Below are 26,198 nucleotides of genomic sequence, written 5' to 3'. Positions count from 1 at the left end.
GGGGACCCAATCCAGAGACAGGGCTTCGGGGCGAGGCTCTGAAGAGGCGATGGGGCAATGCCTCTGGGGGTTCCCGGCCCGGCCGTGACTCCAGTTTAAAGCACCAGACCAAAAACACCGCCCAACCCACCCCCGGCGCCCCCCCAGCTCCCTTGTTTGTCTCCTAGTCCGGCCGGAACCGGCTTCTGCTCGCCGCGGGGCGGGCGGGTGGCTGCTGATTGGATAAAGCCTGTTTCCAGCCCCCACTCAGCCAATCAGCGTGTGGCAGTGTTTTCATCTAGGGGTCGGAATAAAAGGGCTGGAATAAAAGGGGGGCAGAAAAGGCGCCGGCCGGGCCCGATACACACCAGTAAGAACCGGGTGAGCTGGATCCGGGGGACCTGGGCCCCGGGCTTGGGTGCTGGGGGACAGAAGGCGCACGAGTAAGGGCGTAGGTTGAAGATGTGTGCATAGGAAAGGAGAGAGATTGAATGGATGAAGAGCCGCCAGCAAAGAGTTGACGAATCGAGGAGGGAGCTGGGGGATGGAGGGACGGGGGTCCACTTCCATGGAAACGAGCTAATTGCCGAGGAAACGGCCCCGGATGGGGGTCGTGCGAGAGACTCGCGCCGCCGGTTTGAACCGGCTTCTCCTCGCCCATGCGGGGCTCGCGTGGCCGCAGCGCCTAGCGACCTAGACAGCGGCCAATGGCGCGGCAGTTCCTGTGCCGTCAGGCCAATGAGCGGGCCGTGGGCGGGCCGTTGTGGAACTCCGTGCGCTGATCTTGTGGTTCAGGGAGCCCGGTCTGGAAGAGGGTCTCCAGTGCCGGCGGGCGGGCGCCAGTGTGGGCCCCAGGGAGTGGCAGCCCTCAGGTATGCACCTGCCCAGGTATCCGGACCTCAGGCTGCCTCCCCTGCCAACCCCCAGGCTGTGTCAATCCTTCTGGGAGCCAGGACTAAGTCCACGTCCCTGAGCAGGCGTTAGTCCCTTCTTGTTTGCATGCCTCAGTTTCCCTCCGAGTGAGCCGAGGGAGAAGTCTCCCTGTCTGGCCGGGGCGGCTCTCCCGGAGCTGCGGGCAGGCGGACGAGCCAGCGGCGGAGAGGGTGGCCCAGGGCACGGGCAGGGCTGGGGCTTCCTTGCTGCGCGCACTTGCCTCCCGGGCCGCAGAGGGGTGACAAGCTCCGCGCGCTGCGGCAGCGGCCCGGGTTGGCCGACCCGGCTGCATAGTGCTGGGCGCTGACGCTGAGGTCTGTGCGCAGGTGGCTGCAGAGCCGCAGCCCGAGCCGGAGCCGGGCCGCCGCGCTTCGCCTCGCCATGGCGCCCACCCTGGCCACTGCCCATCGGCGCCGCTGGTGGATGGCCTGCACGGCCGTGTTGGAAAACCTCCTCTTCTCGGCAGTCCTCCTGGGCTGGGGCTCGCTGCTCATCATGCTCAAGTCGGAGGGTTTTTACTCCTACCTGTGTACTGAGCCAGGTGAGCCGGGTGTTTGGACTCGGGGTGGTTCCTGGAGTGGGGGCTTTGGGAGAGGGGGGATGGGGGTGTAGACCCAGCCAGCAAGACCACCTCACTGCGCAGCACCGCCTAGTTAGCAAAAGGCCCATTTGATCCTCACCCAGCTCACACACACCCACAGTGTGTGCTGAGTACACATCACTGTCCCTGTTTTGTGGCTGAAGAAACTGAGTCTCAGATCTTCTGACTTGTCTGAGGCCGCACAGCTGTAGACTGTAATAGATCCAGAACCCCTAAGTCCAGGGTGTTCTTTCCAGCACCTGGGAGCATGACTGGACTCCTCTCCTCCCAGTGCCTGGCACATCACTTGCTTTGCAGTAAACATGTTGCTCTCTGACTGTAAGAAAGAGGAACTCCTGACTCAGTGGCTGGGGTACAGCAAGAGAGAGGAAGTGGCTTGGCCTCCAGCCGGTGGAAGGTTCATCTAGAATCTAGATGTTTTTCTGTCAGGCCATCATGGAGTCTCTAAAGGGCTTTTCGGATACAATTTCTTGTCTATTTTTGCTGCTTTATGATTTTCCAAAGGACATTTCCTCCCACAGGCTGTGAGAACATCTCAGTGGCCTTCTACCCCCATGGGTCGGGGGGAGGAGAGAGGCAAGGAGGATATTTATGGAAAGGACACTAGGTCTGTCCTCTCCCTTTGCCACACATTGGTGTTGCTGAATGAAGGCCGAGGATGCTTGTCTACAAGAAATCTAACCCCCACCCCTATGTTCACACCCGGTGACCTTGTGAAAGGATCCTGATTGCTGAAGGTCAGTGGGGTTCAGCCAATCAGTGGGACCCAAGTGCCTCTCACCCACTACCCTGCTACCTGCCTTTCTAGGCAACCTTGATAGGAAATGTTTTCCTCTGCTCTCTGTCCCCAGCAGTGACTACGTAATGGTTGAACTCAGTAATGTCTCTCCCCAGTACTTTTGTCAGCAGCCCCTGCCCAAGTTCCTTTGGATGGAGATAGCCCAAGTCTGACTCCCTGAATCACACCACTGGCATGCCCTTTTTTTTTTTTTTTAATTTATTTATTATTTATTTTTGGCTGCATTGGGTCTTCATTGCTGCGTGCAGCTTTCTCTAGTTGTGGCGAGCGGGGGCTACTCTTCCTTGCGGTGCGGGCTTCTCACTGCGGTGGCTTCTCTTGTTGTGGAGCACGGGCTCTAGGCACGTGGGCTTCAGTAGTTGTGGCACGCGGGCTCAGTAGTTGTGGCTCACAGGCTCTAGAGCGCAGGCTCAGTAGTTGTGGCGCAAGGGCTTAGTTGCTCCGCGGCATGTGGGATCTTCCCGGACCAGGGCTCGAACCCGTGTCCCCTGCATTGGCAGGCGGATTCTTTACCACTGCGCTGCCAGGGAAGCCCATCATGCCTTTTTTTTTTTTCCTAGAGTTCTAACTTTGAGGGAAGAGAAAGCCCAGCTCATGCTGCCTGTCAGCCCGTGTAGAACCCTCCCTGGTTTCCTACTCTGATCCTCCTAGAAGATTCCTGAGCGTTCCAAGTCACTAGGGAAGCTTCAGCTGGGAGAGGTTAAGGACAGGAGAAAGGGAGGGGATGCTGAGGCTGCCTGAGGGCAGAGAGTATATCATTTATAACCTTTAGCCTTTAGCCACTCAGAAATATTTCCTAATAACCTTAGGGTTCTTGGCAGACCTTTCCCCACATCAGCAAGAAATCTTGGGAGATGGGAGAGTCACTCAGACCTTGTTCCTTGAACAAGCTTTCTGCTTTGCCTGAGAGATGTTAGGAGATTAATGACTCTGGAAGGGAACAGGTTGGAGTGTTAGGTACCTCCTCTCCCTCCCTCTCTCCTCTCCTCGTAGATCATGACCCTTCCTGCTTGCCTCTGATGGATTCTTTCAGGCTGCACAGAGGGGTTAAAAAACAGAAAGAAGCACCATCCCCAGATGAAGCTTTTCGCGTCTCATCCAGACTGGAGGACTGTTGTAGTCAATTTTTTTTTTTTTTTTTGACCTACTGTGGTGTCAGAAGGTCAGATTCTAGGGTTTTTTCCCTCACATTGTCCACTGATTTAATTTATCTTATGGTCTTGGCAGCGCTGGGGCTGGTCACTTCATTCCTGCCTCAGCCTTGGCTTCTTCCTTCGTTGAAGTGGGAGGAGTCCCAGAGATTGTGCCGACGCAGTGCTGAGTTGGTGTTTAAACCCTTGTGAGGCTTGCCTGGTCCCTCCTGTAAACCAAAGTGAAGGTGAAGGGTCAGGATTGTGGGTTGAACATCAACTTCTTATCCCGTGCCTTTTTTCCTGCCTCTGATTTTGGTTTTTCTGACTATCTGGCAAACCCGCTGACCCAGCATCCGTGGCAGGCAGGCCTGCTGATTCCACACAGCTTATCTCTCTGGCCTCCTTGCTCCTTGTTTCTTGGAGTCTGAGTAACCTGTTGCCTTTTGGGGCCAGGAGTCCCTGTGTCTTGCCTGGCTGGGAGTGCCCGGAGGATTTAGGATCAAGATTTCTGCTTAGGCCTAATATTTTCATGCTTGGGGGACAGCTGAATTGCAGAGAAGCAGTTAGGCCATTTATTACCTTTATTGAATTAAGCTTGTGAAAAGCTGACCGGTCTACAGCTGATTGAAATGCAAATTTGTCAGCTTTTTGTTGCTTTTAGGACTGATGCTTTGGTTTGTTCTCGAAAGAAAATTTGCCTGAACCTGTTGAAAGTTTCTCAGAACTCTTTCTCGGGACTCCAGCCAGAATCCGGCCACAGACACGGTGTCGGGTTCCAGCATGTCGAGGTGGGAGAAAGAAAGAAAGAGCTGGGTTTTCCATTTCCCCTCAGCTCTTTATCCCTGTCTCCCGGACAGTCAGGATGGATGACAGGGGCTGGGGACCTGGGGCTGGCACTTGGCTTTGCCTCCCCACTCCCCCCTGGAATGGACAGGAGACCGACTGGGTTCCCAGCCCCGGCTTTTCCAGAACTGTGTCCTTTTGGCCGCCGGATGGCCGCTGTCACCACCCACACCCAAACTCTTTCTTCATTTCCTCTGTCAACCGGTGGCCCACTTCGACAGGGTCAGCTCAGGGGGCTGGTGCTACCTGTGGATGTTTAATCTCCTCTTTCATCTGACCTATACATTCAGTAAACATTTTCTGAGGGGCTCTGCTGTGCGCAGAGCAATCCGGGCCCTCAGGGAGTCTGTAGTCTGCCAGCATCTAAGAGTCATCACACATAGGCCTACATGATTCCAAGTGGTGGTCCGACCCCAACAGAGAGCAGGGTGCCAGGGGTGAGAGCCACCGCGGGGATCTGGTTCAACTTGGGTGGTGGGGGGGCTCTGTGATATTTAAGCAGAAGCGTGGAGGGCCACAGGGGTGAGTCAGGAGAGGAGGGGGCAGTGAGCCTCCGGGGTAAGCTGTGTGTTGAAAGAGAGGAGAAGGCAGGAGATTACTGGAGATCTGGGAAGGGGCTAGGGCCTGCAGGCCCCTGGAGAGACTAGATTTTATTCTCAAGGCAGGAAGAAGCTCCTGAGGCAGAAGAGATGGTCAGATTCACCTGTTAGCCTCTCATGAATTGTTGAGGGCTTGCCACACGCCGGGTGCTGGGTGGGGTGGGGGTCCTGAAGGTGGGAGACGTGGCCTCTGCCCGAGGAAGCCACGGTCCAACCCAGCCATAGACCCCAAGGCAGACCCCAGTTCTGTGCTCTTGACCACCACAGTTACTCTGCTTGTGGTGGCCGGGGGGGTGGCACCCCTCACTGAAACAAAGCAGGAAGCTGGCCCCCGGGACCCTGAGAGAGCAGGGCCAGGCCTGGTCCCCACCAGGCCGGACCGAGGCTGCAGATGTGGACAGGAAATGGTCCGTGCCACTTGACGGCCCTCCCTTTTTATGGTCTCCTCCCACCCTCAAAGGCCACTGGTGGTAGCTTTTGAAAACCCATCGTTTCACATTGTGTGTGTGTGTGTGTGGCCACACCGCATGGCATATGCGGGATCCTAGTTCCCTGACCGGGGATCGAACCCATGTCCCCTGCAGTGGAAGCTCGGGGAGTCTTAACCACTGGACCACCAGGGAAGTCCTTTCACTTTTTTGCTGCGAATAGGACTGTTTTCACTCTCTCCCCCCAGTTTATTTTGGATTTTTTTTTTTTAACTCGGTACTTGGGGATCAAGGTTGGGGCCTCCAGCCTCGGGACGTGTCACAGAGGAGCTGGTGCCCTTGGCCCTCCCCACCCACCCTGCCTGCCTCCTTCCCATGACCTAATTTCCCTCCTCCACATCTGCTGGCCCTACCTGGCTTCTTGGTGTCCCATTAAGGTCCTGTCCAGCTTGGTTGGCTTTCAGGGACCTTGTGGGAGCATCTTGGGGGCAGTCCCATTCTCACTAAGTGACATTAAGGGCCACCTGGCATTGCCCCGACACTGATAGCCTTGTGCGTCTTTATTCTCTCAGCATTTTCTCTCTGAAATGCCTCTAACCCAGGTGGTACAGCGTCAGCACAGCCTGAAGGTTAAAAGCAGGAGCTTTGAGGTCCAACCACCTGGATTCAAGTCCAACTTCCCCATATACTGTCTATGAGACCTCAGGGAAGCGACTTATCTGCTCTGACACTGCTGGTATCTGGATGTGGAATATGGGGTGAGGGAATATGGGATGGCGCTCGGTGACACAGGAACCACTGGCACGGAGCACAGTGGCCAGCGCACGCCGGCACTCTGCGATCACAATGCGGGGGCTGGGCCCTGGCCTACCAGGCATGGTCCTCTGACTGTGTCCTGCCTCGGTTTGCTGTGTCTGAGGCTGACCTCTCACCTACATACCCCCTGCCAGACTGAGATGCTGCTTCCTGTTGCCGGATAGACTAAGGATTTGAGAGAGACAGGAGATCCTGGGGCAGAGACCATAGCAGGGGGTCCAGAGGCCTGCACTCTGGGGGCTGGGGGCGCAGCTCGGGTTTGCAGAGGCCTCCAACCCGGTGCCGCTTGCTCCCTTGAGCATCATACGGTCAGCTGTTCTGGTTTGTTTCCCTGGGGTCAGGGGAGCCCCCTCCTTGATCCAGGGAGGTTAGGGGAGCCTCAGGGGGACCACAGCACCCTCTTTTCTCCCCTGCTTTCTCTGTAAGGATTCCGTGTGTGAGTTCGGTGAGTGGGGCCGAACAGGGTAGGCACTGTTCTCTCTTCCCTGCCCCGGGTCTCCTCCTAAGCAGCCTTACGCCTGTTCTCTGCACACTCTGGACACGCCAGTTCCTTGCCTGTCTTCTTGGTTCACCTTCCCTGGCTGGGCTGGGCCGGGACGGGCCACTCTGGCCACATCTGTAATAAGCCGGTGCAGGTGAGGCACAGAGCAGCCTGGACCGGGGTGAGGGCTGAGGTCTAGGCTGGGAGCAGAGGGGCACCCCAAGGGCTTGGCACTTCCTGGGTGCTTATCTGTTTGGGTCTCTCTGGCCCACAGTGGCCCAGGTGGTAGCAGAGCGATAGAAGCAGCCTGGGTGTGACCGTGTTTGGGCATCTGCTGGATCTGTGATAATTCGTGTGGGCTGTTTACTGCCAACAAAGCTTCGGGCTCACGGAAGGTTTAGTTCCCTCTGGGGCGAGGGGCACTCTCGCACTGCTCCCTGGGCTGATGAGAGGCCACCTGGGCACCCTTACCCCCAGCTCATTTGTTGCTGGACATCACTGCCTGGAGCTAGGAGGGCAGAGGGCCAGGTGGCCCCGTTGGCAGGGATTTAAGAGAAGGCAGGTGGCCAAAAGTGTAAGGTCCCTGCTACTGTTGTAGCAGCTCTAGGATGAAAGATGGGAGGGACAGATTCCCTTCCCTCCACTCTGACTTCTCTCCCCCCGAGCCCCCCTGTCTAGTTACAGGGTGACCAGATCTCTAAACAATTCAAGATGTTTTCGTCCCCATCTTCACTTAGAGCAGATCAGGGAGTCTGCCTTGCATATGTGTGTTGCCTTGGGATTTCACCTTCTCTGTCTCTCGGGGAGTACAGTCATGGATTTAGGTCCAGCTGTGGTTCCTCTCTGGGGAAGCTAGGAGCAGAGCACCCTTGTGCCTTTACTCAGAGCCCGTGCTGCCTCGCCCCCTCTGCTCCCCATTCAACCATGGCTCCCTGCTTGTAGCAGCAGATCCCACAGCACTCCCAGCGCAGAGTGATTTCGTGTCCTCTAGCGCTCTCACAAGCCAGCGATCCCAGACCTGGGGGTGCCCCCTCCACCCCCATCCACTCTGTCGCACCCCTGTTGGTTTGCTTGCACCTGCACACCAACCTGGAGGTGGCCGTTGCTTTGCCGACACCCTGTCCTTCCGCTTTACATTCCAGTTCCTGTTGCTGCTGGCAGAGCTGACACCCGAAACCAGTGCCAACCTGTGAAGCGGCTCTGCTTTTCCAGAAGCGGCCTCGCTGTGGACAAGCAGCTCAGGCCTGCTGGCTAAGGCAGTGTGTGTGACAGTTCTGAGCTGGATCCTAATGGGCTCAGATGACCCTGTTTGTCATGTGTTTTGGCTGCCAGCATGGTGGGGCATCTTTTGGAAAGCTGAGAGAAAGTGGTGGTGGGGGCGCCGAGAATCTGGCTTGTTAGGTTTTGTTTCTTTGGCTTCAGGAGGTTAACGTTGGGGCTATAATCTCCTTCGATCCCCTCTGTCTTCAAGTTGGTTCCATGTGTCCTGTTTCATTTCTTCTTTCTTGATCCTTTTGGCCAATGTGATCTGATGCCACTGTTTTCATTCATTCAGTAAACAACTGCTGTGTACCAGGACCAAGGGGAGGTGCTGGGGACACAGGTGACTAGAACACAGTCCCTGTCCTTCAGGGCCCCCAGCCCAGTGGGAGACTAGACATGAATTCATGCTGTGGATGAATGGTCAGTTGCGGAACTCTGCTCCCAGTTAGTGTGTCCAGCTCTGCTGCCAGCCATTACCCCCATTCCGAGCCTCCAACAAGAGGAGTAGTAATAGTAGTAATAACAACTTTTACCTATTGTTTATTGAGCACTTTCTATGCCTATGTGAGCTCTAGAATGTTATCTGGATTTCTCTTTTATCTTCCTCAAAACTCTAGAAAGGTAGATGATTTTTTTATATTATGCCCATTTTACAGATAAAGAAACTGAGGTAGAGATGAAATCACTTCTCCAAGGTTATACAAATAGGAAGTGGAGGAACCAAAATTGGAACCCAGAGGCCAGGTCCAGGCACGCCACCCTCACCGTGCCCCCTGCAGGGCCTGTTGGTCAGAGGCTGGCATATAGCATGATTCACCCAAGGTGCATCTTTTCCCGTAACCTTGGGTCACCCCCGAGAGAGACCCGGGCAGGCCTTGCACACCTCAGATTTATAACCCTGGCGCCAGAGGGCCGCATTCAGGAGGCACGCAGTTATCTGAAGAGAGGTATTTGCTTGAGTCTCCCAGCACGACCTCACCTCCAATCAGAGGCTGCTCCTTTCTCTGCAGGATTAGTCAGCATCTCTTAACTAGCAGTCCCCGAGACGAGAGGGTTCCTCCGCCGCGTGGCGGCCTATCCTCTGCCCTCCCACCCTCCGCTGCTGCAGCATTTTTTCCTCCGTCTTTTCGTTGTCTTGGTGCCAGGTGGACTTTGGAGGGTATCATGAAGGACTGGGATTACAACACAGGCGTGGCCACAGGGGACAGTGACATCATGACCCCAGCGAGAAAAAGAAGAAAGGTGCACTTCAACAAGTGAAAGCAAATTACTTGGGACTTCTCTTTTTTTTAACAAAACAAAACAAAAACCCTTCCCAAGGGGTTCCATGATACAGTGTATGTGGTGGTTGGTGCTGTGAGAACATCGGGGAGAATTTAGCACAGGGACTGTGTGTTTGAGAAATCTGCCGTCCTGGGCAGTAAAGGAGGCCCACTCACCCTTCCCCTCGGTTGACCAAGGGCAGCGCAGTGAGACCAGCAGCTTGTCCTTCCCAGGTGGTCTAGGGTCGGCCTCCTGTATACTGGCTGCAGACTGTTTCCATGGACAGAGCTGCAGAGAAGGTTCTAGCCAGCCTGGGGTCCCACTCACAGCCCAGGCTGGGTCCCGAGGCCTACTCTTCTAGGTGTCGGTTACTCTAGAATGGGAATCCCAACCTGGGGCTCGTGGGTGCTGCAGGGGATGCCTGAAGGCCCTGAAACTGTGGGCAAGACTTTGTGCATTTTCTAAGGAGCAGGAGCGAAGCTTTCTTTATTGGATTCTCGAAAGCATCTGTGACCCCCCACACAGAAGTTAAGAATCTCTGCATTATCGCTCCAGGGAGCTTGGGCCAGATAGACATCCCAGCCTGCTGGGGGGGTAGCCAGATTCAGCCCTGGCATTCCCAGTGGGCTGACTCTGGGTGGGCACCTGCCCCTCTGATCTTTGGAGATCGCTGCCACGACCCTGTGGTCAGGTTTCCCTCCCTCTACACACAGAGGATGTCACCAATGGCACAGTGGGGGGTACAACAGAGCCGGAGCACGAGGAGGTGAGCCGAATGAATGGCTGGCTCAGCTGCAAGGCCCAGGATGAGATGCTAAACTTGGCCTTCACCGTGGGCTCCTTCCTGCTCAGTGCCATCACCCTGCCTCTGGGCATCGTCATGGACAAGTACGGCCCAAGGAAGCTCAGGCTGCTGGGCAGGTCAGTTCTAGGGGTGGGGGTGGGCAGGTGGGACCCCTGGGCTGAGATTCCCCACTGTGGGTAATCCTGGTACCTGCTCTCAGGTGCACTGTGGAGCCCCCTAAATGCCTGCCCAGGATGGGCTTCCTACCCCATGTGCAACCAAATCAATAGCTACTGTGATCCTTGTATTGTGCCGATCTGCATAAAAAGTCACAGGGCTCAGGCCTGCCTGGGAGGGCCTGGAATCGCTTGTCATTAAGAACACTGGTTTCCAGTCTTCCTGATCTTACACCTCCATGAGAAGAAAGAGTTTGAATACATACCTCTAATATAAGCACATGGAGTTGTCAGTAATATACACATATATCATTCTTAATGTTCTATGTGCTTTATTTTTTTCTTCCAATTCTATTGAGGTAATAATTGATGTACAGCCCTGTATAAGACTGAGGTACAGCATAATGATCAGACTTACATGCATCATTAAATGATGACCACAGTAAGTTTAGGGAACATCCATCATCTCATATGGTGTTTTATGTGCCTTATGATACATATACCAAAAAATAAAAATTAAAGTGGCTGAGATTTAAAATTATAAAATAGAAAATTATAAAATTTCTAAAATTATAAAATTGTAAAATGGTATTTCCCTACCTCTGGTACCTTAGTGGGTCATCTTATGTACCTCCTGGGATGTGTTCCTGGGCTATAAAGCTCCAGATTGCCAGTCTCAGGGTCAGTCCACCAAGCAGCTGGCCCTCTCTGGCCAAGGTACTCCCCAAGCCAGTCCCATTGGAAATGAGCATCGTGCAGGGCAGTGGTTTGCAGTGAGCGAGGCCTGTAGCCCTGAAGGGAATGGGTGGGGGACCAGTTTCATTCATTCTTTGGAGCTTAAGTAGACTTGGTCCCCAGGTTAGAGCCAAGCAGAGGGGATTTGGAAGCTGCCATTCATCGCCCCTTGCCCGGTGGGGTTCTGTCCGTCCCCTTTTGCTGAGCGGGCACGGGAGCCTGGGGAATTGATGGTGTCCTCTCTCGCTTCACAGCCTTGGCCCGCTCCAGTGGGGGGCAGTGCGGCGGGGTGTTTACCAGATCTGGCTTTGGGGCTTGAATTCCAGCTTAGCCACCTGCTAGCTAGGAGACCTTGGAGAATTTAGTTTTTGTGTTTGTTTTTTTCTAAGTATTTGAATACCTGTTTTTTAAAAAATTTATTTTATTGAAGTATAGTTCATTTACAATGTTGTGCTAATTTCTGCTGTACAGCAAACTGATTCAGTTACACATATATATACATTCTTTTTCATATTCTTTTCCATTATGGTTTATCACAGGATATTGAATATAGTTCCCTGTGCTATACAGTAGGACCTTGTTGTTTTGTTTTTGTTTTTTGAGTTTTATTTTTCTCATCAGTAAAATGGAGCCAGTTATACTCCGTAGAATTGTTAAATGAAAGAATGTATGTAAATTTTCTGAAAGCATCTGACCCATAACAAATACCTCCAAATAAGCAATATTAAGAAAACCAGTAATAACAATGTACTATTTCTGTTTCTTTTTAGTGCCTGCTTTGCTGTCTCCTGCTTGCTGATTGCATATGGAGCAAGTAACCCAGACTGTGAGTAAGCTTTTCCTCTACCCTTTTGTCAGGGACTGGGGAGAGAGTGCCCAGAGGTGCTTGTAGGCCCACCTGCTCTAGAAAGCTGGGCCAGGCCTGGTGCTCACTGCTCAAATTAGAGAGACACCTGTTAGGCCTTTACCCAGTGACTTATCTCTGATGGGTGGCTGGATAACCAAATAATGGCCCCAGACAGAGGTCTGAGAGAAGCTCCCAGGGGGTGAGAAACACCCATCGCATTGCCGAGCCAGGCCAGTCCCCGATGGCCTCATTGATGCCAACTGGAGAACTAGGCCAGCTGCAGGGGTGTGTCTGGAGGTCATGAGCTGAGCCCCTTGGGGCAGCCCAGGCCAGCACTTTAAAAATGACTTAGAAGCTGCCTGGTCCCTAACCCCGTTCAGGTGGAGCTGATGCTGCAGGGACTTTTAGAACAAACACCAAAATAGGATTTGAGTTTCACCAAAATCTTATCCAGGCTCATCTCCTGATTTTTGGGTACCTGTATTTTTGGTTTCAGTGAAGCAGCTTCTGTAGGCCTCTCCCTTGCTGCTAAGGTTAGTGGAGAAAGGAGGACGGGGATGCATCTTTTGCAAGAGCCCAAGCTCCATAAAATAGGCAAGAGGAGGATGAGGCAGAGGCTGGGCCAGCTCCCCAGGTGTCCGGACTAACGCCTGATGGCTTGTCAGTCACTCAGCTGCGTTTGTTTGGAGCCGGCTCCTTACCCGGCACTGGGTCAAGCCCCGGCCTTCCTGAAGCTCAGCCGTGGTTCCCCGCTTATGAGCTTTCTGCTTCATTCCAGCCCTCTCTGTGCTCATCTTCATCGCTCTGGCTCTGAATGGCTTTGGTGGGATGTGCATGACATTCACCTCATTAACAGTAAGTACCAATTTTTTTAGGAAGATCTCTAGTTCAGTCATCTTCTTGTGAATCTGAGGCAGCTTTTATTGGCTTTGATTTCCTTGCTTTCCATTTGCCTGCATCTGCCTGGGTATCCCAAGCAGTAGAGGGTCGCTGGTGGTGAAGCTGTGGCGGCAAAGCCAGCTTCGGCCTCCCAAGCTGGGGAGGTACTGCAGGCAGAATGGAAGGCAGCAGAGCGGGACTCGCAGAGTGGCCCGTCCCCTGCCTCCTGACCGTGACTGAGGTGCCGAGGGAGCCAACTCACTCGCCATGTGCCTAGAGAAGGCAGGACCAGGGAGAAAAAACCTGCCACCTGCTTTCTTTTCTCATATTTTCGGTGGCAGCTCTTGCTAACAGGGCAACCTAAAAACAAACCTCTCTTGGAATCACCCTGCCCCTAACTGTTGCTTTGTTCAGAACTGAATGAAAAACTCTGGGGAACACATAGGCTGCCTCTCTGCTGGGTTTTCTAAATGCTCGGGCACAGGGAGCCCTTCTGGGGAGGGAGATCCTTTCTCAGGATGCTGAGCTCCCTCTATGGTAGCACCAGAACGCCACAGAATGTGCTTCTTTTGGAAGCGGGAGAGGCTGCAGGAAGGTCCGGGTTAAAAGAAAGTCAAAGAAGGAGGAAGAAGGGAGCTGGCTGCAGGCTCACCTGGTCAGGCAGGTGTGCCTTTCAGAGCTGGCCATTGGGAAAGGAGTGAGAATGCTAGGCTTTCAGAGAGATTTCTCTGTCCAACAGGAAGGTCTGGACTGTCTGTTTCCCCCTGAGAAAGTATTTATGAAACAATACCTCCCATCACTATTTATTTGCAATGCATTCACTTCTGCTTTCTCTTTCCACTAATGAGTCAGGAGTCATGCTGTTGAAGGGCCCTCGTTTAGCTTTGAGGGAGCCCTGGGGACTTGCTGGTCTTCTTGTAAGGAGCCTGAAGAGCTACTGACATGTCTGTGACCCCTTGCCTGCAGGCTGTGAGCCAGAGGCCAGGCCTGGCCCAGTGCCTCTTCTGTTCACCCTTCCTACGTTTTGCTTTGTTAACTTTGTCCCGGTGGGAAGGATGAAGTGCCTGGGTCTGGGTCCATGGAAATGGAACACTCGATGGGGTCTGTGCTAGGTGAGAGAGGCTCGGCCCAGGACCACATATGTGCTGTGCTTGGGGAGTGGGGGACACGCACGTATCTGGGAACTCTGGTTGCCTTGCCCCTGGTGGTGTGAAGGAGACTGACTTTGCACTTTTTTGTACATTTTAATTTATTTATTTTTTTAAAGCTACTATTTTTTTAAAAAATTTTTTTAAAGGAACATTTATTTATTTATTTATTTATTTATTTATTGGCTGAGTTGGGTCTTCATTGCTGCGCGCGGGCTTTCTCTAGTTGAGGCGAGCAGGAGCTACACTTCGTTGCGGTGCACGGGCTTCTCATCGAGGTGGCTTCTCTTGTTGTGGAGCATGGGCTCTAGGCGCACGGGCTTCAGTAGTTGTGGCATGTGGGCTCAGTAGTTGTGGTGCACGGGCTTAGTTGCTCTGCGGCATGTGGGATCTTCCTGGACCAGGGGTCAAACCCGTGTCCCCTGTGTTGGCAGGCAGATTCTTAACCACTGCGCCACCAGGGAAGTCCCTATTTTTATTTTTTTAACCAGGTAGGTTTATAAAAGATGGGTATATCTCCCTCCCTCTCAAATTCCCAGGGGAAAACAAATGTTGAAACTGTAAGAAATATGTTAGAACTGTCAAACGTACACAGATTCCACTAAGTTGTATAAATTGTGAAGCAGGAGCCGTGGTTCTGTTTGGTTTTTGACAGTGTGAACACGACCACCTCTTTCATCAAAATGAAAAATAAAAATCTGGCATCACCCCCATTATTTGAGCCACACTATGCCTATGTGATGGCAGTTCTGAATTTCGGGATAAAAGAAAGAGATGGTCTTTGAGGAGTTTACGCTCTGAAATACAGAAAGATGCTTTACTGTAATAATGCCTAAGACAACTAGATAAGAACCACCACACCGTGAATCCCCTTTAAGAAAGTCTTTAACGGGAATAAAGACTCAGACCTACTAGAGAATGGACTTGAGGATACGGGGAGGGGGAAGGGTAAGCTGGGACAAAGTGAGAGAGTGGCATGGATATATATACACTACCAAACGTAAAATAGATAGCTAGTGGGAAGCAGCCGCATAGCACAGGGAGATCAGCTCCGTGCTTTGTGACCACCTAGAGGGGTGGGATAGGGAGGGTGGGAGGGAGGGAGATGCAAGAGGGAAGAGATATGGGGACATATGTACATGTATAACTGATTCACTTTGTTATAAAACAGAAACTAACACACCATTGTAAAGCAACTATACTCCAATAAAGATGTTCAAAAAAAAAAAAAAAAAAAGTCTTTAGAATGAGTTCATAGTTCTTGTCCAAGAAACCTTTAGGGGAGCCTAGTAGGCTCATAAGGATTCTTTTTCTTTTCTTTTCTTTTTATGATTATAAAACAAAAAGTAAAAAGTCACTCTTTTGGAAATACAAAATGTGGACTGTAAAATCCTATAAGCCTAACTTCATCGGTTTAGAATGTAGCTCTTCATTATGAAAAATATAAGAAAATCTGGATATACTGTTGCTCTTTTTAAAAGAAATACTGTTACAACTTGCCTTTTTCACTTAACAATGTATCTTTTTTTTAAACATCTTTATTGGAGTATAATTGCTTTACAATGGTGTGTTAGTTTCTGCTTTAAACAATGTATCTTTTATGTCTTTTCCTGCCAGTCCTTAGAAATCTACCCTATTATTTTAAACCATGGAGATTGGCCTCATTATTAAACAGTTCCATGTTATTCTGTAATATAGATGTGCCATAATTTACATAACCAGCTTCCTGCTAATGGACTTTTGGGTTGGTTTCCAATTTTTCTGATTTATGATGCTGCCGAAGTGAACATCCCTGTGCGTGTATTTCTGTAAACTAAATTCCTGGAAGTGGGATTGCTGGGCCCCAGGATCAGCATGTTTTAAATTTTAATATAGATTGTCAGATGGTCTTCCCAAAAGGTTATACACAGATGCTAGCCTTCCAGAATGTCTGAGAGGTTTTCCTCCACACCCCTTCCGATACCCTGTCATTAATCTTGCAAACATTAGCCAGTCTAATCTGGTGAAAACTGATATACTAGGATTTAAAATTTTTTTCTTTGTTAGTGAGGTGGAGCACCTTTTCACCTCTTTTTTGTGATCATTTGTATTTCTTCTGTGATTGCTTCTTTGTGTCATTTGTCTTTTTCTACAGGGTTGTTTCTCTCTCTTTTTGTGTGTGTTTTTGAGCACTCTTTCACATACAAAAAAATTAGTTCTCTTTCTGAGTGAGCAAGGGGTCTTACCCTAGGTTTTTTAGGCTTCTAGGTGGTCCATGAATAAGCTTCAGGAGGGCTGGGCACTCCGTTGAGATTCTCAGCAAGCAAGCAAATTGTGTGTGTGTCTGCACGCGCGCACGCATGCACACGTGCCGTGCAGGTGCGTTTTTCTAGAGGAGGGTCTGTTGCTTTCATCAGCCTCTAGTAGGTCTGTGTGAAGCCAAATGCACTGCAGCAGGAGTGTTCCTGTTAGCTCTTGGCTCTCCCAGAGGGAGGTAAAGGCTGCACAGGCCAGATAGTGACCAGGCAAGAAAACCATCTGATCATCACCTGAAGCATTTGGTTAGCAGGCATCTGTTTAAGGGGGGCTGGTGGCTTGTCCTCTAAGGTCCCCATTCTTGGATCTAGAGCAGAGGTCAGCAAACTGCTGCCCCCAGGCCACGTCCAGACCACTGCAGGTTTCTGTAAACAAAGTTTTACTGGCACAGAGCCACTCCCACTTGTTTCTTTTGTGCTGTGGCAGCAGAGTGAAGTCGTTGTACAGAGACCACATGGCCTGCAAAAGCTAAAATAGTTACTCTCTGTCCCTTTACAGAAAAGGTCCAACAACCTTTGGTCTAGAGGCACCAAGAAGCTGCTCAATCACAACTCCCTGTTGGAAAGCAGGGGTTGAGACCCACCCCCAGCCCCTGCTCACTCCCCTTCTAGTTTCATGGCCCAACTCCCTAAGCACTTTTTTTTTTTTAAGGTGTTTTTTTTTTTTAATTTATTTGTTTTTGGCTGCGTTGGGTCTTTGTTGCTCTGCGCGGGCTTTCTCTAATTGTGGTAAGTGGGAGCTACTGTTCTTTGTGGTGCGCGGGCTTCTCATTGCGGTGGCTTCTCTTGTTGCAGAGCACGGGCTCTAGGCGCCCAGGCTTCAGGAGTTGTAGCTCGCGGGCTCTGGAGCGCAGGCTCAGTAGTTGTGGCGCACGGACTTAGTTGCTCCACGGCATGTGGGATCTTCCTGGACCAGGGCTCGAACCCGTGTCCCCTGCATTGGCAGGCAGATTCTTAACCACTGCGCCACCAGGGAGCCCCCTAAGCACTTTTTATGTCATCCGTTTCCTCCTCCCCACGCTGCCCCTGGCCTGAGGGACCTCCTTGGGCATTCCTCTGTCCCGTGAGGCCTCAGATAAGGAGCCTCTCCAGAACAGACCCCAAAAGGGGAACGAGAAGCAGGTCAGTGAGGGCAGGGCTGGAGCTCTTGGGCAATGTTCCTGGGCTGGCCGAGGCTTCTGCTGAGCAGAGCTGAATCTCGTTCTGACACAGCCCAGGCCTTTAAGAAAGCAGAACTATAAGGATCGGCTCCCGGAGACGCCGAGCTTGCAGCACAACGGTACTTTCTGTTTGGGTCTCCCACCCATGTTCTAATTGTGGGGACAAAGGAGTCTCCAGGGTCGCCTTTAGGAGCTTCCTAAATCAAATCTCCTACAACAGCTCTGGGGCCATGGGTAATCACTCCATTATAACCTGGGAATCTGGGGGGAATGTTGCCAGGGAAACCTTAATTGGGGGACTTTCTGAGTCCCAAGGGGTTTTGTGTTGCATGGGCTGTGGTATAAATAAAGATGACCGGAGACAGTGAGCTGCTACCCCCATTGGTGGAGAGGGGGCCCCAAGTTGGCAGAATGCCTTTTCCCCACAGGCCTGTAGACCTCCCTGCAGAGCCGGAGAGGTGTGTACTCATAGGTGATCCTGCCCCCTAGAGCAGAGACTGGATCCCATCCAGATGGGCTGCTTAATGGCTAGAACTGGCTTTCCCAGGTCCCTGCCGCAGAGGGCCCCGGGCAATGCGACACCCTCAGAGGAGGAGGGTGCGGGTCATTGGTGGTGCAGGGCACACCCCGAGGTGCCGAGCCTCAGCCTCCCCCCGGACATCTGGACAGCACACTCTGGTCTGTTTGCTCAAGGCCTCGCATTTGCACAAGTTTTTAACTCGCTTCATTGGCTTGAGGAAAACACCAGCCGGTGGCCGAGGCGGCATCTCTGGGCCGCCATCCGACGATCCGGGGCCGGGGTTGCTTAGAGATGGGAACAGATGCCGCCAATGTTGTGAACATGTCATTTCCACTTCATTACTCTGACCCCTGTCAGTGTGGGTGAGACGGGGAGTTCTGAGCTGAAACCCTCCCAGAAAAGTGATTACAAAATGTTGCCAGGCTCCTTAATGAAAAATTTCTCTGTGGGCTTTCCCTATTTGATTCATTGAAGTCTTACTCTGAACCTGAGGAAGAAGTGATCCCACGGGAGTGGGGATCTGGGTTTGAAGAGAAATAAATATCTCTCTTCAAACACCTGAGAGAAGGGGGAGGGAAAGGATTCGGGGTACAGCAGTGAAGCGAATGCCCCCTGGGGGTGTGTGTGGGAGTTTAGCATTCCTGCTCAGGCCAGGAGAGGGTCCCCAAGGCATCCTACGTGCCCCAGGTGCCAGGTGAGCAGGACTCTGCCAGTGCCCAGAGCCAGCTCTGCCTCTGGGTTTCTGTTCTGAGCCTTGAGAACCCAGAGCAGTCAGCTGATCACCATTGGCCTGGGAAAAATTCCCCCATCAGAGTGCTCCACATTCCGAAGTTGCCCCAGCACGTGACTCGTTCAGGGGTGGACAGAACGTGTCGTGGGGACATCGGGGATGGACCTGGCTGGGAAAGCAGATGAGGTGACTGGGGGTGTGGAGCCCCTCCTCCCCACCCCTTCAGCAGTGGAGCGGAAAGGTGACCACAAGGACCTTCTCCGGGCAGTGTGTGCTTGGAGCTGCTAGTTGTGAAGGGTTAGAAAAGAGCCTGGCTTTGCTGAGTCCGCTTGTCCCGACTGGCACCTGGATCCTGGCCTGTTCAGGTTGCACAGAGCTCTGCGTGTGTACCGCCGCCACATGAGGACAAGGCTCACCTGTGGAAGGCGCCTGAGGGCCAGAATGCCAGCCCCTCGCCCACCCGGGGCGGCATGCGGCTGCTCCCTGAGTACCAGGGGGAGCCCCCAGCTGGTGGGCTGGGGAGATCACTGATTTGGAAAGTCGGTGCCAGGTGGCTACACAGCAGCTCTTCTGTCCCGCCTGCCAGCAAGCCCCAGGCCTGAGTTGGGGGCCCGTGGGAAGAGAGACATCTTAAAGAGGGTCCTCCAAGGAGGACAGCCCACCCTCACCGTGCTGGAGCCTAGGATTCTGGTGATTCTCATCCAGTAGCAGCGCTCTGTGGCCAGCACTCCAGGGGAGGGGCCATCTGCAGCTGCTGTTTTCCCCTCTGGGAAGGTCACACAGCCTGTTTACAGTGCAGCCCAGGGGCTGAGAGAATGAGTCACCACCGGCTCACGCAGGGATGGCCTCCGCATGTGAGCCGGGCCAGCACGGAGGGCCGGTTCTGCCTGGCTGAACCCCCTCCAGCCCTAGTCCTCCCCGAGGCAGCAGGGGTGGTGGTGGGAAGCACCCAGAGCCCGGGAGGGGGCCTGCGCCCCCCACCTGCAAGTGCAGTTGTGAGCCCAGGGTCAGGAAGCCGCCCCTGCTGAGTGTTTTCCCCGCATCTGTCATTGCAGCTCAGCTACAGCTTCCTACTTGGCAGAAGACATGGTTCTTCCCCCTCCGCCCGACCCTCAAGCCGGTACTAGGGCACTCTGCTCAGTACTCAGCCACCACTCACTCTTATCACCAGGGCTTCTGAGTGGCCATTGTGTACAGCTGAGGTCAGGCAGAGGCAGAAGGAGAGAGGAGGGAGGGAGGGAGGGAGGGTCATGTGGAGACCAATGGGGGAGGAGACTCAGACAAGAAGATGAAACAAGAGAGTCTACAGCCAAATGCAAGTCCACCTGACAGTGTGGCCCTGGACTGTGGGGAGGGCGGCCAAGGAAGGTCAAGGGGAGAGAAGGAGGCAGGTAGGTCTAAAAGGAGCATCAGAAAGGATAAAAGAAATCTCTGGTGGGGAGAGCAAACAGAATGCTTAATAAGGGACGCAGAGAGGTGTGAGAGATAAGGGTAATTGCCTTGGTCCCCCAAATCAAGTGTGTACCCTTCAAGGGCCATGTGAGTTGTCCAAGACACAGAGTAACCCAGTGGCTATAAACATAAGCTTGACCTGCTTTGAATTCCAAATTTGACCCTTACCAGCTTGGGGGAGTCCCTTGGCTTTTCTAATCCTAAAGTTTTGTACCATTAAGTGAGGGTAATAAGTGACACCTGGGGCTTCCCTGGTGGTGCAGTGGTTAAGAATCTGCCTGCCAACGTGGGGGACACGGGTTCGCGCCCTGGTCTGGGAAGATCCGACATGCTGTGGAGCAGCTAAGCCCACGTGCCACAGCTACTGAGCCCGCATGCCACAGCTACTGAAGCCCGCGCACCTAGAGCCCGTGCTCTGCAACAAGAGAAGCCATCGCAATGAGAAGCCCGCACACCGCAATGTAGAGTAGCCCCCGCTCGCTGCAACCAGAGAAAGCCTGCGCGCAACAACAAAGACCCAGCACAGCCAAAAATAAATAAATAAATAAGTTTTTTTTTTTTTTAAAGTGACACCTATCTGGTAAGGATGTTTTGAGGGCTTTTAGGATAATAATAGTTGCTATTATAATAATAATGCTATTATATGATTTAGTATATTAACATAACTATGTTACATTATTATATAACTTAACAATAAGGAAAAATCCTCTGATCGAGCTACTCCTGGGCACAGCAAATGGGGGAAATTTCCTCTGGCAGGCATGACAGCTTTGGGAGGAAGGGAAGGAAGTAGCTTAAAGGATAAAACACAATTAGTATTAACATATGAAAAATAATTAACGCCCTCAGGGAAAACTTCTCATCTCCTGTGCTTGCTATTTTGTGACCACACATTGACTACTGCCAGGATGTTTATGCTTTGGGTTTTGCTGGTCAAGGTCATCCTTGATACTGTTTTCAGAGAGATTTCATCTGACACAAATGTTAGGTAGTCCCTAAAAGCTGAAACAGACTTTGACTACCTATTTAAGCACTTATATTGGTTAAAAAAAAAAAAAAAAAACCCCACCACGAACTAAGAAGGTAAAGGACAAACTAAGAAAACGTACCTACAGTATATGGACAAACTCTGAGGGTCTTTAATATATAAAGAGCCTATGCCAAATCAATATGAACAAATTAACATCCTCATAGGAAGAAAGGACAATAGGAATATAAATGAGGAATATAAATGACTGATTTTAAAAACCGTAGAAAAAATGTTCAAAGTCATTAACAATCAATAAATGTAAGTTTTTTCAATTTCAATTGGTGTAAGTTTTCTGAAAGGCAGTTTGGCACAGAGCATCACAAAAACTTAAAAATGTGTATTCCCTTTTGCCAAATGATTCTACCTTGGGGAATTTACCTTAAGGAAATCGTAGCTATATGCATGTATGTTTATCTTCAAGAATGTTCATTACAATGTTATTTATGATAAAAATTAAAAAGGCTCTGAGAACATCAGAGAAATGGTTGTGTAAATTATAGACCATCCAGAAAAGGAAATACCGGATAGTTGTTACAAATTATGTTGAAGATGAATACTAAATTACAAAATATTTGTAATATATCAAGTAAAAAAGAAAAAGTTTATAAAATAATATGTAGCATATGATCCCAGTTTGGTTACAAAGCTATAGGTATTTATGGGGAAAAGATTGAAAGGAAATATATCAAAATGGTAACATGGCTATATCAGGGGAATTTTTATTTCATTCTTTTTTTAAAATTTATTTATTTATTTATTTTTGGCTGTGTTAGGTCTTCGTTTCTGTGCGAGGGCTTTCTCTAGTTGAGGCAAGCGGGGGCCACTCTTCATCGCGGTGCACGGGCCTCTCACTATCGCGGCCTCTCCTGTTGCGGAGCACAGGCTCCAGACGCGCAGTCTCAGTAGTTGTGGCTCACAGGCCCAGTCGCTCCGCGGCATGTGGGATCTTCCCAGACCAGGACTCGAACCCGTGTCCCCTGCATTGGCAGGCAGACTCTCAACCACTGCGCCACCAGGGAAGCCCCCTATTTCATTCTTTATGTGTACTTTTTTCCAGATGTTTTACAACGGACACGCATTGCTCTTCTAATCAGGAAAAATAATCGTAATTTACATACAAGATGTACATGTTGGTAAGAAGGCTGCATAGTGTGGTTTGCCCTGAGGCTCTGTACACCCTAGGAATGGCCCTGCTGACTAAAATACCATGTTAGGGAGGAGAATTTTCAGGGTGTTGCAAAGAATGTTCCAGGCAGGGAGAGGCAGGGAAGCAAGGAGGGCAGCTGGAAGGTTACTGCGCTTTTCCAGGCATGAGGGCAAGTGTCTCATCCAGGACCAGATGTCAAGTCAGTCTCCTCTCCCAGCTTCCTGTTCTTGCCTGTCCTGGATCCAGTTCTGGGGAGAAGACTCCAGAAGATGAGGTCAGAGTTGCCCACTAGCCCCAAGCCCCTGTTGTTCTGTTCTAGCTTGGGTTAGGGTAGAAGGAAAAGGGCTACCTAGCAAGCAGTCTGCTCTTCAGAAGTATCCCCTCGTCCTGTCAAAAATTTGGGGACACTCTTTTTGCCCAAAGGTGACTACTGCAACAAAACTGTTCCCTGGCTTGACGGCACCAAGCGGCTCTTGTCCTCCATCTGCTCTTCTGGTGGGGTACTAAGCCCTCTTTGACCCCTTTCTTCCTCCACATGCCCTGGCTGGAGTGGCATCCCAGGCTGGAACAGTTTCCTCTTTCCATACAAGCAGAACTAATCTTTGGATTCTCCCTGGGGCAGATGTGGCCCCAGAAATGCCTGAGGCTGCCTTGCTGGAGAAGCCAGCGTGGCACAGCCCAAATATGTGAGCTCAGAAACCGAGGCATGTCCTCTGAACCACAGCATACCTGGGAGGCAGGTGTGCAAAGAGTAAGATTGTGCACCTTTAGTGCTCACTTGGATGTGCCTGGGCACCCATGAGCACATCACATTTCCTCTGTCTTTGGCTGGGGGAGTTTCCATATGCTCCTTATCTCCCTCTGACCCTGTCTGAGAAGACTGAGTTGACACAGGGGGCTGGTAGAAGAGCTCTTTGTGTGCTGGGGATTCTTCGGGTAGGCTGGAGAGCCACCCTGGCTTCATGCCATAGGATGGATTTGTTGGCCATACACTATAGATTTTTTCATGTTCCTTTTAAATCCTGGGATCCCAAAACATCTCAAGTTTCTTATTCATGTTTTTTTTTTTCTTAACAGTGATATTGAGACGTAATTCACATACCATACAATTTACCTAAAGTATACAATTCAATGGTTTTTAGTTTATTTATAGAGCTACACAGTCATCACCAGAATCAATCATATCACCCCAAATCACATCTCTGTACCCATCAGCATTTCTTCCTATTCCTCCCAGCTTCTTCTACCCCAACCCTAGGCAACCCCTAATCTATTCTCTGTCTCTATGGATTTGCCTATTCTGGACATTTCATATGAATGGAATCATACAATTTTGTGCTCTTTCATGACTGGTTTCTTTCACGTAGCATAATGTTTTCAGGGCTTATCCATGTTGTATTGATAGCATGTATCGGTACTTCATTTGTTTTTGTGGCTGAATAATATTCCATTGTGTGAATATACTACATTTTGCTTATCCAGTCATTGATGGGCATGGAGGTTGTTTCCACTTTTTGTATATTATAAAGAATGGGGACTTCCCTGGCAGGCCAGTGGTTAAGATTCTGCGCTTCCACTGCAGGGGGTGTGGGTTCAATTCCTGGTCGGGGAACTGAGATCCTGCATGCCACAAGGTGCAGCCAAAAAAACAAAAAAAACAAGAAACACTGCTATAAACATTCATGTACACATGGGCATATATTTTCATCCCCCTTGGGTATATATATACCTAGGAGTGAAATTTCTGGGTCATATGGTAGCTCTCTGTTTAACTGAGGAACTGCCAGAGTGTTTTCCAAAGTGGCTGTGTACCATTTTACATTCCTACCAGTAGTGTAGGAGGGTTCTGATTCCTCTGTATCAGCACCAACATTTGTTATTATGTGTTGTGTTTTTTTTTTTTATTATTATAACCACCCTAGGGGGTATGAAGCGGTATCTCATTGTAGTTTTAATTTGCATTTCCCTATGATTAATGATATTGAGTATCTTTTCATACGGTTATTGGCCATTTGTATGTCTTCTTTGGAGAAATGTCTACTCAGAAATGTCTATTTGCCCATTTTTTAAAATAAATTTATTTATTTTATTATTATCATTATTATTTTTTTGGCTGCGTTGGGTCTTTGCTGTGCGCAGGCTTTCTCTAGTTGCGGCGAGCGGGGGCTACTCTTCGTTATGGTGCGCAGGCTTCTCATTGCGGTGGCTTCTCTTGTTGTGGAGCACGGGCTCTAGGCGCACGGGCTTCAGTAGCTGTAGCATGCAGGTTTCAGTAGTTGTGGCGTGTGGGCTTCAGTAGTTGTGGCTCGTGGGCTCTAGAGCGCAGGCTCAGTAGTTGTGGCGCACGGGCTTAGTTGCTCCACGGCATGCGGGATCCTCCTGGACCAGGGCTCGAACCCGTGTCCCCTGCATTGGCAGGCGGATTCTTAACCACTGTGCCACCAGGGAAGCCCTATTTGCCCATTTTAAAAATGGTTATATATGTTTTTTTTTACTGAGTTGTAGGAGTTCTTTATATACTGCAGATACAGGTGCCCTATCAGATAGATGATTTGTACAAATTTTCTCTCTTCTGTGCGTCTGTTCGTTTTCTTGATGGTGTCTTTGAAGCACAATTTTAAATTTTGATGATGCCCCTTCTTCATTTTTAATTGTGGTCAAAACAGGCAGAAATGATGAGGGGCAGGTAGATAAACACATTCAAACCGCCTCCGTTCAGCAATAGCAGATTAGCTTGCGGGCAGCCATCACGTGGTCCATGTTTGATAAAACCCCAAAATGATTCCAGACAGGGGGGGAGGGGAACATATATTAGGTCCATATAAACACCTGAGTTCAGTGAAACAGGTTGGCAGATCCAGGGAGCGATTCTCAATGCCAGGGACCTTGTGGGTGTGGCTGGGAAACCTTCACCACATGGTACGAGCTCCCCGCAGGTTAGCAAGAGCAGCCAAGACTGCCGTTTGGGGAGGATGCACTTTGCCCCATGTCTCTTTGGATCCATGACCGAGTTGCCATATTATACCATGTCTGGATTTGTATGGAATCACTGGGGGTTTTAGCTTCGCAGTCGTGTTGAGTGGACCCAGAACAAGCTGCTGTGAGATGGGAAGAGTGGCCTCACAGGGAAGAGAGCCTGAGCCTCTCTTGCCGTTGCTCTTTCCAGATGGAAAAGAGGAAAGCCCTCCTTGGACCTAGAAATTCAGACGCAGGACTTCCAGGCCAGCCCCCTTGTCCACGCTGGGGGCTGTAGAATTCTGATTGGCACCTTCCGGAGACCTACTCTTCTCAGAACCAAAAGCAGCCTTTGCTGACATCTGGTCCTTTTGGGACACTGATATTTTTATTTATAAAATGATGATCTCATCCTCACATAGATTCTTACTTCTAACAGCCTCGCTCCCTTTGAAGGTTGCTTCAGGCTCCCAGCTTGCTTGCCGGCATCTCCTTGTAACCCTGCAAAGGCGGAAGGACCTGGCTTGTGCCGGAGAAGAGAGGAGGGATGCTTGCCAGCCAGGAAGTCTACCAGCTCTGTCTTCATGTGCAGAGTCTGAGTTCTGTATTACTCTCCTCCCCTTCCTTTATCAACCTCAGTCTGGGAAGAAAAAACTTTCAGTTAGCCGAGATTACCCCTGGACTGATGCCCCCATGAATTACGCAGGGAGGAGAGCAGATAAGAAATGGTGCCTGAGGATGCCGTGATTCTTTCTTCCCCTCCTCTTTCATCCGTCCCTTGCCTGTTCTCTCAGCAGAAGTCTCCCTTGCTTCTTATCTTTCAGCTGCCCAACATGTTTGGTGACCTTCGGTCCACGTTTATTGCCTTGATGATTGGATCCTATGCCTCCTCGGCAGTCACCTTCCCAGGAGTCAAGGTGAGGGTGTGTACTAGTGTCTGAGCAGAGGCCTCTTTTTAAGACTCCTTCAGCGCTCCCAGAAGAGGGAAGTCATTGTGGGCGCTGGGGCCCCCCTTCCCCCAAGCCCCACCTGGGGGAAGGAAGCACCTGGGCACCATGGGGGTAAGAAAAGAAACCTGCTGGGCCGGGGTTGGGGGAGGGGGGGTGGGGGGTTGGGAAATCCAAGCATATGACTGCAAGGTGTGACTGAAGGCTGCCTTTGCGTTTCAGGGCTGGGGACAGAAAGGGGCTGAGTGTTTGTCCC

The 26,198-nt window shown here is 51.0% G+C and overlaps 1 protein-coding gene across 3 annotated transcripts in view; it reads left to right on the top strand.

Annotated features, from left to right (window-relative positions):
- The first annotated feature begins 321 nt into the window (after window positions 1-321).
- The window catches only part of SLC43A2 (solute carrier family 43 member 2), a 41,238-nt gene continuing 15,361 nt past the window's right edge, over window positions 322-26,198 (top strand). The window contains exons 1-6 of one of the 3 annotated variants that reach the window (XM_068530287.1): window positions 322-360; window positions 1,239-1,453; window positions 9,852-10,059; window positions 11,604-11,659; window positions 12,459-12,535; window positions 25,820-25,912. In XM_068530287.1, the coding sequence (XP_068386388.1) occupies window positions 1,294-1,453; window positions 9,852-10,059; window positions 11,604-11,659; window positions 12,459-12,535; window positions 25,820-25,912 (594 nt within the window). In that variant the 5' untranslated portion in view covers window positions 322-360; window positions 1,239-1,293. Of the gene's footprint in view, window positions 361-771; window positions 852-1,238; window positions 1,454-2,193; window positions 2,251-9,851; window positions 10,060-11,603; window positions 11,660-12,458; window positions 12,536-25,819; window positions 25,913-26,198 lie in introns of those variants that run through there. The other 2 variants (XM_068530286.1, XM_068530288.1) reach the window with 2 other exon arrangements.

The sequence above is a fragment of the Eschrichtius robustus genome, chromosome 20, assembly GCF_028021215.1.
Source record: "Eschrichtius robustus isolate mEscRob2 chromosome 20, mEscRob2.pri, whole genome shotgun sequence".
NCBI classification, from domain to species: Eukaryota; Metazoa; Chordata; class Mammalia; order Artiodactyla; family Eschrichtiidae; genus Eschrichtius; species Eschrichtius robustus.
This window is presented reverse-complemented; position numbering and strand designations above follow the sequence as displayed.